A 14,300-nucleotide genomic window follows, 5' to 3' on the forward strand; every position below is an offset into this window, starting at 1 on the left:
CTCGCCCTTCGCACCAACCCCACCCCTCACCCCTCACCCCGGGACCCCGCAAAGTCCCCCTCGCCCTCGGCTGGCTCTGAGCCCTCCCGGCCCCCGCCTCCGGCGCAGCCCCCTTGCCACCCCCGCTTCCCTCGCCGCTCAGGCCCCCTCCCCCCGCCGCCCCCGCCCCCGGGGAAGGCAGGCGCCGAGCGGAGCCGGGGCCGATGCAGCTGAGCCGCGCCGCCGCCGCCGCCGCCGCCCCTGCGGAGCCCTCGGCGCCGCTGTCCCCCGTGCCGGCCCCGGCCCCCCCCGGCCCCCTCCCGCGCAGCGCGGCCGACGGGGCTCCGGTGGGGGGGCAGGGGGGGCCGGGGCGCCGCGAGGAGCCCCGGGGCGCCCAGCTCCCGGCCGCGAGCGGCCACGGCCGGGGCGCGGGGATGGACGGCCCCGGGGCCAGCGCCGTGATCGTGCGCGTCGGCATCCCGGACCTTCAGCAGACGGTGAGCCTCGCAGCCCGGATCCCGGCGGCACCCCCGCCCTCCTCTCCCAGCCCCCCACCCGCGCGCTCGGAGCCCGGCGCGGGAGACCCCAGGCCCGCGGCTACTCACCCCTCCCCCGCCACCTCCGCCGGGACCCTCCCCACCTCCAGGGCGGGGGCGGGGCCCGGGGAAGCACCGCCCTCGGGGCGAGGCCTAGCCGGCGGGGCGCGGAGGCTCGGGGTCCGCGGCCTGGGCGCGCGGGGCCCGGGGGCTCAGTACTCAGCGCCGCGCGGGGCCGATCCGCGCTCACGCTCCCGCTCCGCCGCAGAAGTGCCTGCGCCTGGACCCGGCCGCGCCGGTGTGGGCAGCCAAGCAGCGCGTGCTCTGCGCCCTCAACCACAGCCTCCAGGACGCGCTCAACTACGGGCTCTTTCAGCCGCCCTCCCGGGGCCGCGCGGGCAAGTTCCTGGACGAGGAGCGGCTCCTGCAGGAATACCCGCCCAACCTGGACACGCCCCTGCCCTACCTGGAGGTGAGCGGCGGCCGGGGGCGCGGCAGGGGGCGGGCTGAGAGCTCCGAGCTCCGGGACGGGAGCGGCTGAGGGCGCGGCAGCGAGGGGCACGGACGCGGGGAGTTAGTGTGGAAGCGGCGGGCGGGGGGGTTGAGTTGTGTGTCTGGCGCGTGAGGTGTGAGCCGCGGCACGTGCGATGGGGTGTGAGCAGGAGTGAGTGCCCGGAGCGCTGTGTGGAGTAAGCCAGCCGTGGTCTGTGTGCACGTCGGTGTCAGCGTCTCCCCCTCCCCGCCCGTGAAGTTGTCCGAAGGGCGACCTAAGCTTCCTCGTTTGCGCACCCGTCCACGGTGTAAAGGCTGTTGAGCGCCCTGTGAGCAAGGGGACCCAGACCCACGGTTTGGAGGTGGGGGTGGCAAGTGCAATGAGCACTGAAGCAAGAATTACGGTGGCTGAGCTCAGAGCCGGCTTGGCCTCCGTGGTGGCCCAGGCAAGTAGGGACAATTCTTCCCAGAGACGGGATGTCTCGGAAGGTCAGCCTGGAACCTGGTCTTGGAAGACGCCTGAGGTTTCCAGGGAATCCCGGGGATGGGAATGAGACAGAAAGGGCACTGCAGGCGGGCAGCTGGGCCTACATCGCGCCTGACCTCTGTCTTGGTGGCGTCCATGGTAGTGTGCATGGCTTTGTGTGACGGGGGCGGCGAGCAGTGTGGGGCCCTAGCCGCACGGAAGTGGGCAGGACTCGGTTCTGTGCATACTTTCACTCACTCAGCCCAGGTGGATGCCTTTTTCTGCCTTGTCTTTACCTGAGCAGTTTCGATACAAGCGGCGAGTTTATGCCCAGAACCTCATTGACGATAAGCAGTTTGCAAAGCTTCACACAAAGGTAAGGAGGCAGCCACGGGGAGTGGACTCCAAGGTCACCTTCTACACCCCCTCCGGCCCCACCCCCCCCCCATGACCAGTGTTCACCCACCCCAGCCTTAACAACTGGGTTTTGTGGCGTCAAAAATGTTGTTTAAAAATTCCCTTCTTGAGGCCCTCCCCCTGTTCCCAGAACCCCCCCACCCGATCTTGGTTGGGGCTGACCAGTCAGTCCTGCCAGCCTTGGCTCAGTCTGCTTTCTCTTGTTGTCAGGGGCCCAGAGTGGGTGTTGGGGATGGCTAGAGGACTGGGTGCAGACTCCGGGCACCATGGCTTTGGGGTGGTCGGTCTGGTGATGGGTTCTAGTCAGATCAGACTCTGGCTGACCCCTCTGGTGGGCCCCTGGCTAAGGGGTGGAGTGCGATAGGGCACGGTGTCTTTGTGGGGGAGAAGTGAACAGGCACCAGATGTGGTTGTTGCGGGGAGCTGGGTAGCGGTGGGGAGAACAGGGAGCCCAGCACTTAGTGGTCATCCAGTGCTGGGCACTTTAGGCATCTCATTAATTTTTTCTGTGAGGGACTATTATTATCCCATTTCACAGATGAAGATACTGAGTCCCAGGGAAGTTAAGTGACTTACTTACAGCTCTGCATCCAGTGATGCTGGGACTGAACCCAGATCTGTCTGACTCTGGGGCCCTCTCCCTAGGCATACTTGTGGAGTCTTTACTCGTTGGTACTGTTGCTAGGAGGGTCTGACCCCAAGTGCTCTTTGGGGGGCACCTCCCTGTCTTCTCTGAATGTAGGGGGGGCAGGGTGGGTGCCGCGGCCCTTCCCACAGGCAGACTCCCTGAGCTCCCACCCCAGGCTCCCCTGGGCCAATGGACATTTGCTTGCTGGACACTTCATTGACAGTCTCTGGAGCCTAAGAGAGGGATCTGAACATTCACCCCTGTGGCCCAGTGACCGCGCTGTGATCCTGGAGCCTCCGTGCCAGACTTCTCTGCTACCCCGGGGCATGTGGTGGTCAGTAGCCATGACTCTGTGGCTGGGCAGAGACTCCCTCACTGGCCCCGGTGTGACCTATCACCCTGGGTTCCTCCTGTAGTTGCCCCTCCTCCAGAACTGTCCCCAGTGACCCACAGGACACCAGTGACTCCTGACCTTCAGTGAGTCCCACTCGTTTTTAGGATGAGTTTCAACTCCTTGCCACAGTCCCGTGTTTCTGCCTGCCTGGGCTCCAGCTGGCCCCCACCATCACACCACCCCCCTCCCTCCCTGCCGGCTGCAGCTGAGGTCTTTCCTCTCAGCCACGGGCATCGTTCCTCCTGTCTCATTGCCTGACCCCCCGAGGATGCTGCCTCCTATGGAGCTGTCCCTGTGGCACCCTGTCTTACTTCTGATGCACTTTGTTTCTAGAGGGCCTGGGGCCTCTGGCCAGGGCACCTTGCCTTGTGCACGTGGCATTGTAGCACCAGCAGGAGCTCAGTGAGGCTTTGCTGAGTAAATTAGCGCACGACTTGGGGTATGAATGAAAGGCAGTCAAGGTCACGTGACAGGAGGCGACACCTGGTGATGGGGGAGGGCCCCGGAGTTGGGAGTCTGCCATGCGGTGAGCTTGTGAAGAGAACGGGCTGGATAAGGAACAGGCTACCTTGGGCGTGATGGGGATGTGGGCTGCCCTGGGCTGGCTCCTGCCCATGTGGCCTCGGGCTCTTCCAGGTTGGACAGGTTGGGGCCCCCGGGCCAGGGAGAGAAGCCAGGGCAGGGGCTGAGCTTGGGGTAGGGAACTCACTCAGGCGGCGTGAGTGAGGGCAGCCTGGCCTCGTCGAGGGGCTGGCTGGGCTCAGGCTGACAGCTGTGTTGGGCTTGGGATGCAGGGAAGGACTTGGAGCAGCACGTGGGTCCAGCTGAGCTGGGATCGGGGCCACAGCGGGAGTGCAGGGCTTAGGGTGACGCGAGAGGAGTGACAAGGTCATGATGTAGGCTGATAGGTCAGACTGAGGGCGGGGTGGGGTGGCAGATGCCCCACAGGTAACCTGAGGCTCCCTGGTGGAAGGTGGGTGATGGTCAGATGATGGTGGCCGTGCTGTGGGCTGATCAGGATGGCTGGGTGTTCCAGGCGAACCTGAAGAAGTTTATGGAATACGTCCAGCTGCACAACACGGAAAAGGTGGCACGCCTGCTGGACAAGGGGCTGGACCCCAATTTCCACGATCCTGACTCAGGAGGTGAGAAGCAGAGCAGGAAGGGGCATGGCCTTGGAATGGCCAGGACTATAGCCTTCTTCTATCCCTTGAACCCAGAGTGTCCTCTGAGCCTTGCGGCCCAGCTAGACGATGCCACGGACCTGCTGAAGGTGCTGAGGAACGGCGGCGCTCACCTGGACTTCCGCACCCGCGACGGGCTCACCGCCGTGCACTGTGCCGCGCGCCAGCGGAATGCGGCGGCCTTGACGGTCAGTGCGGGCACAGCCCTGGCCTGGAGGGGCACGCGGGCCGGTAGCGGGAGGAGGCTGGCCTGGCGTGAACACTGAGGTTCTCGCTCTCAGACCCTGCTGGACCTGGGCGCTTCCCCCGACTACAAGGACAGCCGCGGCCTGACGCCCTTGTACCACAGCGCCCTGGGCGGGGGGGACGCGCTCTGCTGTGAGCTGCTCCTGCACGACCACGCTCAGCTGGGGACCAGCGACGAGAACGGCTGGCAGGAGGTCCACCAGGTGGGCGGGGAGCGTGAAGGCGGGGGCGTCCCCGGCTCCGCCTCTGGGGTTTGGGGCGTGGGCTCCGTCCAGGGGCCCAGCAGCACCTCTTCCCTCCCCAAGGCCTGCCGCTTTGGGCACGTGCAGCACCTGGAGCACCTGCTGTTCTACGGAGCCAACATGGGGGCCCAGAACGCCTCGGGGAACACAGCCCTGCACATCTGCGCCCTCTACAACCAGGTGTGCCTGCGCCTGTGCACACGTGTGTGTACACACAGGTGATGCTGTACAGTGACTACCTGTGTGTGCACGTCTGACCCGGTGTGTCGCGCCACAAGTGCGTCTTCTGCCTCCTGCAGTGAGCTGTGGCCTTGCAGGCCTACGTGTGTGTATCAGTTCCCTGCACACACGTGTCACACGTGTGTGTTCTGCACAACCAGGTGTGAATTGTGTGCATCTGGGCCCTCTGGGCCAGGTGGGACCTGCACGTGTACACCTGACCTGCTTGTCCCTGTGCTACAAATGTGTGCGCTGAACATGTAGGCGTGGGTGTGTGTGCCCTGCACTCCTGTGTGCGCATGTGCTGTCGCCCAGTTGCAACCCCTACTCCGACCCTCCCACAGGAGAGCTGTGCCCGCGTCCTGCTTTTCCGTGGAGCCAATAAGGATGTCCGCAATTATAACAGCCAGACAGCCTTCCAGGTACACCAGTGCCTACAGGAGCACGAGGCTGCCCCAGGGCGTGTTTGTCTGTCTATATGTGGCTTGGTCTCTCTAGACCTTGCTTTTTTGCCCTGTAGAGTAATAAGGGGGCTCTGACCCCAGGATCGCCCCAGGGTGGGGCGGAGGAAGGGGGTGAGCCAGTGCAGTGCCCAGCTCGTGGTGGGGGTGTTCGTTGAGGGTGGTTCCCTTGGTCCCCCTTCCAGGGAGAAGAGAAGAGGGTTAGAGGGCTCTGGGGCCAAGGGAGAGCAGGTGTGGGCCTGACCTACCAGAGACAGGTGGGGTGCAGAGGCCAAACCAGGGGCGAGAGGGGTGGTCCCAGATCCCGACTGAACTCAGGTCATGTTTCTGGGCCTTTTCTCTGGCCAGGTTTGGTTCTTAGCACCAGGATGACCAGATGGATGGGTCTCTGTGTGGCCTGGAGTTGGTGGGGGGAGTCGGGGACCACGTCATGGGGACTTTGGACACGGAGGGAGCTGGGACTCCACTCTCAGTGGGAGCAAGGGCCTTCATAGGAGACGTGGGAAGAACAGGTCTGGCCACTGATCGTCCAGTCAAGGGGGCAGAGGCAGCAGTGGAGGGCTTTCTGGATGATGAGATGCAGGGGTGAGGGCACGGAGGAGAGAGGGTGACAGGAGTAAGGTAGTGGTGGGCCATGTCTGAGACAGAAAAGATGGTGTGTGGAGGGGCCATTAAGGGAACAGGCAGAGTGGCCAGCGTGTCCCAGCTTTAGCTCTGAGAGTCTCGTGTCCCAGGAGACCCCTCAGTCCCGTGCAGACTGGGGTGGTGAGTTTAGGCAGGGGACAGGGTCCGAACCTGGGGCCCCCAACTGAGGAAGACCCCACACAGGGGTCGAGAAGGAGCCACCAGGGCCGAGGGGAGGCCAGTTTGGTGCTGCTGAGCCTTCCTCCTGCCCCTCCCCCCCCCTCAGGTGGCCATCATAGCAGGGAACTTTGAGCTTGCGGAGGTCATCAAGACTCACAAAGATTCGGATGTTGGTGAGTTCTGCCCACCCAGGTCCCTGCTGAATGTGGGTTTGTGGGGGTCGTCGGGGCCCAGCAGTGCAAGGGTCAGTGGGGATGTTACAAGGAAGCCCCCATACCCTGAGCCTTTTCCTCCAGTTCTCCCAGTACAACTGGGGTGGTCCATTAGTGGCCCTTGCAGGTATGGGGAATGTGCTGAGGGAAGGGCCTGTGTAGGGTGGACAAAGGGTCAGGGTCAAGGTCATGGTTAGGTGAGGGCTGTGGACTGGGGTTAGAGTCAGGTCAGGGTCAAGGGTATGGTTATAATGGCTAGGGCTGTGGGTTGGCACCAGTGCTGGGTTTAGAGATCAACTTAGGTTGAAAGCAGGGTTGAAGTTAGGGTCAAGGTTTGTTTTCCTGTTAGGTCGTGTGAAGGGCCAGCAGGGGACATGTGGCAGTGGACCCTCAGTGTTTCACTTCATCCTGGCACATAAAGCGGTTCACGTGGCCCATAGCAAGCCTCGACCGTTGTATGCACGCGTAAAGAAATCAGAACACAGTGGGGATGCACATGGGAAAGGGTGGCAGCGGTCTCGGGGCAAAAGGGGCTCAGCCTTCGGCAGCCATTGCTTCAGGGGGAGCCCCGGACGTGCCCCAGAGGGAGAACCAGGGGGTGCCCTGTAGTCTGAACCTCAGGGCAGGCGGGCTCACGTCGGGCCTGGGTCGGGGGGCACCCACTCCTATATCAGTCCTCCAAATCCTGCCGCCCCTCCCTGTGTGGGGTGGCTGGGGGGTGGGCCTCTCTTCCTGGAAAGCATATTTTCTGGCCAGAGGCTGCCCCCTCCAGCCAGCTAGCCATAGAGGGACTTCCTGCTCAGCTCCCTCTGTCCTTGATGGACAAGGCTTTTCTGCCCACGGCTCTCTTTGGAACACAGACTCCCAGGCTCCCCTTTCTGCTGGGACTGCGATATCCCGATTTTTATAAAATTTAAAGTGACAGTGGACAGCAGAGGGCTAGAGCTGGTCTCAGGTTTTGAGTCCTTGTTGGTTCTAATGTGAGGTTGTGGTCAGGCAGGGGTTAAGACTAAGGCCAAGTTCATGTTTAAGAACCTTCCTATATAGAGTCTCTCCTGAACAGTCCTCCCCACAGTGAGGCTTGGTTAGGAGCCCCTTGTTCCCCAAGCAGGGTCAGCGGACCGTGAGAGTGGGTAGGCTGCAGAATCAGTAGGTGTGAGTCGAGCTCATAACTGAGCTAATGAAGTGGTGTAGGCTTGGGGCCCAGGTTCTGCTTGGGAGAGAACTGTGATGAAGTTTGAGGTGTGAATTAGGGGTGAGAGAGCAAGGGCTCCAGTTAGGGTCTGGTAGGGGCTGCTGAGTGTTTGGAGGTGGTTGTTAGCCTGGGAGAAGCCTGGTTTGCGGATGTGGGTTCCCTCTTCTGCTTGTGAGGTCACCTTGGGAAAGCTGCTTGGGACCTCTGTGCCTCAGTTCGTTTCAGTAAAATATTGTTATTTGCAATGCCTTCCCCCTCTGACCTCATGTGGGATTCGATACCGTGGGTCTGGACTCTGGCAGGTGGCCTTGAGGGTGGGGGCCAGGCCACGGTGCAGGCTGAGAGTCAGGCAGGCCTCAGCTGCCCCTCTTCTTTGGACAGATATGCTAGGGCTCCTGGGGTCACCATTATCTCAGCATCCTGTCTGCCTGATCCAGAGTGAGCTCACCTGGCTGGGGTTAGGCATTTGTCGCTGAGCTGGGAGGTCCATATCAGTTAGTCCCATTGTGGGCATCAGCTCTGCTGGCCATGTACCCTTACCTGCTCAGGTGTCACACATACACTCAGAAGACACAGCCAGATGTTCATGAGTATTTATGATAAACCCTGTTATTTTAATTCACTCTTTTAACAACCCCCCAATGAGTGATTGTTGTTAGTCCATTTTTACAGAGGAGGAAAGTGAGGCACAGAAGGGTTAATGGCAAAGCCTGTCTTCAGTCCTGAGCAATCCAGGGATCCATCCTTGTTACCCCACTCCCTCTGCACACCCTCCCTCCATGAGTCAGTTGTCATGTCCCACCCCAGCTTGGGGACCCGGGTGGGACCTGCACACAGAGGAGGAGCAGCAGGGAGGCTTTGCCCAGTCATCCTTCCTTTTCCTCAGGCACGAAGCCCACCTGGAGGGATCTGGTAGGCTGAGACCTGTCACCCTTCCGGGGACAGGTCACCTGGAAGCCTCTTGGCAGCCTCACCTTCCCCCTCTAGACTGACCAGCTGGAAGCAGGGGTCCTACCTGGGACCAGCCACCTCTGCTTCCTCACCTGTTGCCTTGGGCTACCTCTGGGTCCACAGGCTCTCCCGCCCTCTCTTGTGTGTACACTTTCAAGTACACGGCTCACTGACTTGCTATCCCAGAGTGCTTTTGAAGAGTGCCCTAGGGAAGTGCTTCTCACTTTGCAATGTACATTTGAGTCACCCAGGGATCTAGTTAAATGTAGATTCTGACTCAGAGGGTCTGGGTGGAGCCTGAGATTCTGCATTTCTAAAAGCTGGAGGTGAGGTCCAAGGCCCACACCTTGCATAACAGGAGTCTAGAATAGGGCTTGGCAAACAATGCCCCCAGGCCAAATCCAGCCCACCGTCTGTTGTTGTTGTTTTTTAATCGAGGCTTTAAAATTGAGGATTTAAATTCAGTTAAAATCAGATTCTCGTAAGGTAAAATTAACTATTTTAAATTGAATAATTCAGTGGTATTTAGTACATTCACAACCAACTCTATTGAATTCCAAAACATTTTCATCCTCCCAAATGGAAACAACATATATATTAAGCAACTATTCCACATTCCCCTCTCCCTCAACCCCTGTCAACTATTAACATACTTTCTGTCTGTATAGATTTACCTATTCTGGATATTTCATTTAAGTGGAATGACCCTTAGTATTTGGCTTCCTTGTTTTCAAGCTTTATCCATATTGTAGGATGTATTACTACTTCATTCCTTTTTATGGCTGAATAATATTCCATTGTTTGTATATGTGACATTTTGTTTATCCATTCATCCTTTGATGGACACTTGGGTTGTTTCCACCCTTTGGCTATTGTGAATATTGCCGCTACGAAGATGTGTGAAATGTATTTGCTTGAATACCTGTTTTCAATTTTTTTGGGTGTACACTTAGGAGTGGAATTGCTGGGTCATATGATAATTCTATATTTAATTTTTTGAGGAACTACCAAATTGTTTTTCACCATTTTACATTCCCACCAGCAATGTATGAGGGTTCCAAATTCTTCAAATCCTCACCAACACTTGTTATTATCTTTAAAAGAATTTTTTTTATTAAAAAATTTTTTTATTATAGCCATTCTAGTCCAAGTGAAGTGGTATCTCATTGTGGTTTTGATTTGCATTTCCCTAATGGGTATTGATGCATCTTTTCATGTGCTTATTGGCTGTTTGTACATCTTTTTTGGAGAAATGTCAGGTTCTTTGCTCATTTTTATTTATTTATTTTATTTATTTAAAAGCATATTTATTTATTTATTTATTTTGGCTTTGCCTGGTCTTAGTTGCGGCACGCGGGATCTTTTAGGTGCTTAGGTGCGGCATGCGGGCTTCTTAGTTGCGGCATGCATGTGGGACCTAGTTCCCTCACCAGGGATAGAACCTGGGCCCCCTGCATTGGGAGCACGGAGTCTTACCCACTGAACCACCAGGGAAGTCCCTTTGCTCATTTTTAAATTGCTCATAGAATAAGTTAGGAAGTGTTCCTACCTCTTCCATTTTTTTGGAAGAATTTGAGAAGGATTTTGCTAATTCTTCTTTAAATGTTTGGTGGAATTCATTAGCGATGCCATTTCATGCTGGATTTTTCTTTGTTGGGAGATTTGTGATTACTGATCCAATCTCCTTGCTTTTTATGGGTCTGTTTAGATTTTCTATTTCTTCTTGAGTCAGTTTTGGTAATTTATGTTTTTCTAGAATTTGTCCATCTAGTTTATCTAATTTGTTGACATACAGTTATTCATTGTATTCTCTTATATTTCTTTCTACTTGTATAAGGTTGGTAGTAATACCCCAATTTTCATTTCTGATTTCAGTTATTTGTGTCCCCCTTCTCTTTTTTTTCTTAGTCAGTCTAGCTAAAGGTTTGTCAATTTTGTTGATATTTTCAAAGAAACAACTTTTGGTGTCATTGATTCTCTCTGTATTTCTATTCTCTATTTTGTTTATCTCGTGTAAGCTTTATTATTTCCTTCCTCTGCTAGCTTTGGGTTTGGTTTGCTTCTCTTTTTCTAGTTCCTTAAATAGGTTATTGATTTGAGAACTTTATCCCTTTTTAATGTAGGTGCTTACAGCTATAAATTTCCCTTTTAGTACTGCTTTTACTACATCCCATAAGTTTTGGTATGTTGTATTTTTGTTTTTATTTTCTCAAAGTGTTTTCAATTTTCCTTATGATTTCTATTTTGGCACATTGATTGTTTAAGAGTGTTGTTTAATTTTTCACATATTTGGGAATTTTCCAGTTTTTTTTCCTGTTCTTAATTTCTAGCTTCATTCCATTGTCATTGCAGAAGATACTTTGTATGATTTCAGTCTTTTTAAATTTATTGACGCTTTTTTGGTGACCTCATTAATGATCTATCCCGGGGAATGTTCCATGTGCACTTGAGAATAATGTGTATTCTGCTCTTGTTCTGTGGAGTGTCCTATATATATATATCTGTTAGGTCTAATTGGTTCAAGTCTTCTATGTTCTTACTGATCTTCTCTCTAGATGTTCTATCCATTATTGAAGGTGGGGTGTTAAAGTCTTAAATATATTGTAGAACTGTCTATTTCTCCAAATATATCAATGTTTGTTTCATATATTTTGATGCTTTGTTGTTTGGTGCATATGTATTAATAATTGTTAATCTATTTGACGAATCGACACTTTTATCAATATATAATGTCCTCTGTCTCTTGTAACACTTTTTATCTTTAAGTCTATTTTGTCTGATATTAATGTAGCTACTTAGCTCTCTTGGTTACTATTTACATGAAATATCTTCCTTTATCCTTTTATTTTAAGCCTACTTGTGTCTTTGGATCCAAAGTGATTCTTTTGTAAATAGCACATAGTTGGATCATGTTTTTAAAATCACCATCTGCTATTTAAATAAAGTTTTATTGGAACTCAGCCACACCCATCTGCTTATACATCATTTGAGGCTGTTTTCATGCCGCAGTGGCCGTGCTGAGTCCTTGCAACAGAGACTGTATGGCTTGCAAAGCCTGAAATGGTTACTATCTGATTCATTACAGATGTTTGCCAACCCCTGGTCTAGAACATCTTTTACAGTTTCTCTGGTTATGGTCAACTGCAAACAGTTCTATACAGTGGTAGTCTGGTGAGATTTGTCACATGTGGCCGTCTTTGTCTCTCTGGAAGCCTGTGAAATAGGCAGTTCCAAGACCTCATTTGGCTGACAGGAAGGGCAGGCTTTTACCCCTGAAGGTAGAGGTAGAGGCAGTTTGGTATGTGACCCGCCCCGCATCATTGTTTCAGTCATGGGGTGACCAGCTGTCCTGGTTTGCCTGGGACTGAGGCAGTTCCTGGGACATAGGATTCTACTTTTAAAATCTGGAAATACCAGGCAAACCAGGACAAGTTGGTCACCCTTTCTGGCTGCCCAGAGTCTCACCTGTCCCCCCTCCCCCCTCCCAGTACCATTCAGGGAAACCCCCAGCTATGCGAAGCGGCGGCGGCTGGCTGGCCCTAGCGGCCTTGCCTCTCCTCGGCCCCTGCAGCGCTCAGCCAGTGACATCAACCTGAAGGGTGAGGTGCAGCCAGCAGCTTCTCCTGGACCTTCACTGCGAAGCCTCCCCCACCAGCTGCTGCTGCAGCGGCTGCAGGAAGAGAAAGGCCGGGACCGGGATGGCGACCAGCAGAGTGACGGCAGTGGCCCCGCAGCAGGCAGGGGCAGCCAGAGTAAGATCAGGTATGTGGGGGCCGGGACCTGAGCCAGGAGGAGCCAGCATTAGGCGGGCAGGGAGAGGCCTGTTGGTGCCTGGCACCTCTGCAGTGATGAGCTGAGGCTTTGGGTCGGGGGGTGGGGGTGGGGTCTCTTTGGATGGGAAAGGGAAGAAGGTGAGGTCCTGTGGCCTGGGGCAGGCTCCCCCATGCTGATCTCTGGTTGGAGCTGGACTTGTCCCGAGGGCAGTGAGCAGCTGAGGGAGAATGCTGTGGGGAGAGGGTCTGGTCCGACCTGTGGTTTAGAAAGGTTCTTGCAGTGCCAGGGAGGAGGATGAGGGCTGGGATGAGGCAGGGCTGGGTGACGTGTGGCAAGAGGTTAGGGACTGGAGCTTCCTCTCCATGAGGGCTCAAAATCTATAGGTGGACCCTAGCCCTGTTCCCAAGGGGGGAGTCTTCATCCCAAGACTCCCTCTTGGTGTTTCCCCAACCCCTCTGGCCCTGTATAACCACAGGACCCCATGGTTCTTCTCTTTATCCCTCACCACGAGTGCTGGGACCCTGAGAACCAAGGACGTCTGAAGGACTTGGCATTCCTAGAACTTAGAGCAAAAAGCCTGGGCGGGAGCCCCAGCAGACTCTGTGGGCTGGAGCCCCGCGGAGCTAAGCAGTGGGGAGTGGAAGGTAGATACTGGCTCTGCAGACAGATGGACGGGCTCCAATGCAGTCCTTGCATCTGCCGCCCGTGTGGCCTTGTGCGGATTAGCCAACCACTCTGTGCCTGGGTTTCTCATCAGTAAGGTAGGCTAATCCTACCCAAAGGCTTTCCTTTGGGAAGCCTTCTGGAGCCTGGGCAGTGAAGGCTCCCTACTGGGACCCCCCTGGCCCACAGCAGCGGCCTGCTGCTGCTGATTAAGGCCTCTCTCCTCGCTGCACCTTGAGGGCAGGAGCTGTCTTTCTCATTTCCCACAGTTGCTCCAGAGCCAGTCACATAGAAGGTGCTCGGGAGACATGTTGATTGAAAGAGTTACATAAATAGCACTTTGTGTTCACAGTGACAGCTGGGCTGAGCAGCGTAGTGTGTATCATATCACTTAACCTTGACCGTGTATGAGGCTGTGCTGTACTTTACAGATGACGGTCCTAACTCTCAGGTGGGGTAAATGACTTGCCCAAAGTCACAGAGCTGGGAAGCAGCTTAACTTGCCCCCAGGTAGACCTGATTCCCAAACTTTCTAAGCCTAAGCGTTCAGCAGAGGGCTTGGGGTGCAGCAGGAGCTTATAAAAGCCATTTCTTCCTCCGCTGTCGTCCCTGCTCATACAGCCTCGACCTGTGATGTCTCCTCTGTCTCTGCGTGTTCCTACCCAAATCACCTCAGTTCTCCCCCAAAACTTTTGCATGGCCCAGTGGCTAAAAGCACAAACTTTGGGATGTTTCAGTTTTGCAGATGGGCTGCTCCTGAGTTGGAGCTGTGTGGAAGCCCTGCTTTCATGTAGTTTTCGTATATCGGTCATTCTTTTAGTAAACACAAGCTACGACCTGCTCTGTGGGGAGAGCAGAATTATTATAACTTTTTTTCCAGCAAACATTTAGTAGGTGCCTAGGGTGCCAGATGTGGTGGGGGGCTAAGGGCGAAGCAGCAGCTGGGGGGGAGCGATCCAGGTAAGGGAGTCCCCCAGTGAGTGGCCAGGAGGGGGCTGAGGAACTTTGGCGCACCTGGAGGGAGAGAGCCTCAGGGGGAGAGATCACCTTTGGTGAAAGGAGAGAAGGTAGATGTCTGAGTTTGAGCTGCTGTTGGGGGGTGGCGGGTAGAGGTGGCCGAGGTGGCAGTTTCCCCCTGGCTCCCCCTGTTGGCAAAGTCTGGCATGAAATGTAGTCGCAGAGTCCCCACCACCATCACAGAGCCGGACAGAGAAAGGTGCATCCGGAGCTGAGAGACAGCAACTTAATAGTTGGCCGCAGGAGCAGGATTAGGATAGTTGAGGTGTTGGGAACAGCATTATGCGCGGCCGGGGGAGGGAGAAGAAGGTACCCAGCCTTGTTACTGAAGTGTAGCTAATTCTCGTCCCAGAGAGCCCGGCTATTGGCGGAGAACGTGGACCTGGTCGGCCTAGGTGCCAGGGAGCCAGTGCAGGCCGT

The 14,300-nt window shown here is 55.3% G+C and overlaps 1 protein-coding gene across 1 annotated transcript in view; it reads left to right on the forward strand.

The window, feature by feature from the left end:
* The first annotated feature begins 203 nt into the window (after window positions 1-203).
* SHANK3 (SH3 and multiple ankyrin repeat domains 3) overlaps window positions 204-14,300 on the forward strand; it is a 50,309-nt gene continuing 36,212 nt past the window's right edge. The window contains exons 1-10 of the mRNA XM_068560042.1: window positions 204-476; window positions 784-987; window positions 1,778-1,849; window positions 3,949-4,057; window positions 4,133-4,284; window positions 4,378-4,545; window positions 4,648-4,764; window positions 5,148-5,225; window positions 6,175-6,241; window positions 11,915-12,188. Coding sequence (XP_068416143.1) covers window positions 204-476; window positions 784-987; window positions 1,778-1,849; window positions 3,949-4,057; window positions 4,133-4,284; window positions 4,378-4,545; window positions 4,648-4,764; window positions 5,148-5,225; window positions 6,175-6,241; window positions 11,915-12,188 — 1,514 coding nt within the window. The remainder of the gene's footprint in view (window positions 477-783; window positions 988-1,777; window positions 1,850-3,948; window positions 4,058-4,132; window positions 4,285-4,377; window positions 4,546-4,647; window positions 4,765-5,147; window positions 5,226-6,174; window positions 6,242-11,914; window positions 12,189-14,300) is intronic.

Source organism: Eschrichtius robustus, chromosome 13 (assembly GCF_028021215.1).
Source record: "Eschrichtius robustus isolate mEscRob2 chromosome 13, mEscRob2.pri, whole genome shotgun sequence".
NCBI classification, from domain to species: Eukaryota; Metazoa; Chordata; class Mammalia; order Artiodactyla; family Eschrichtiidae; genus Eschrichtius; species Eschrichtius robustus.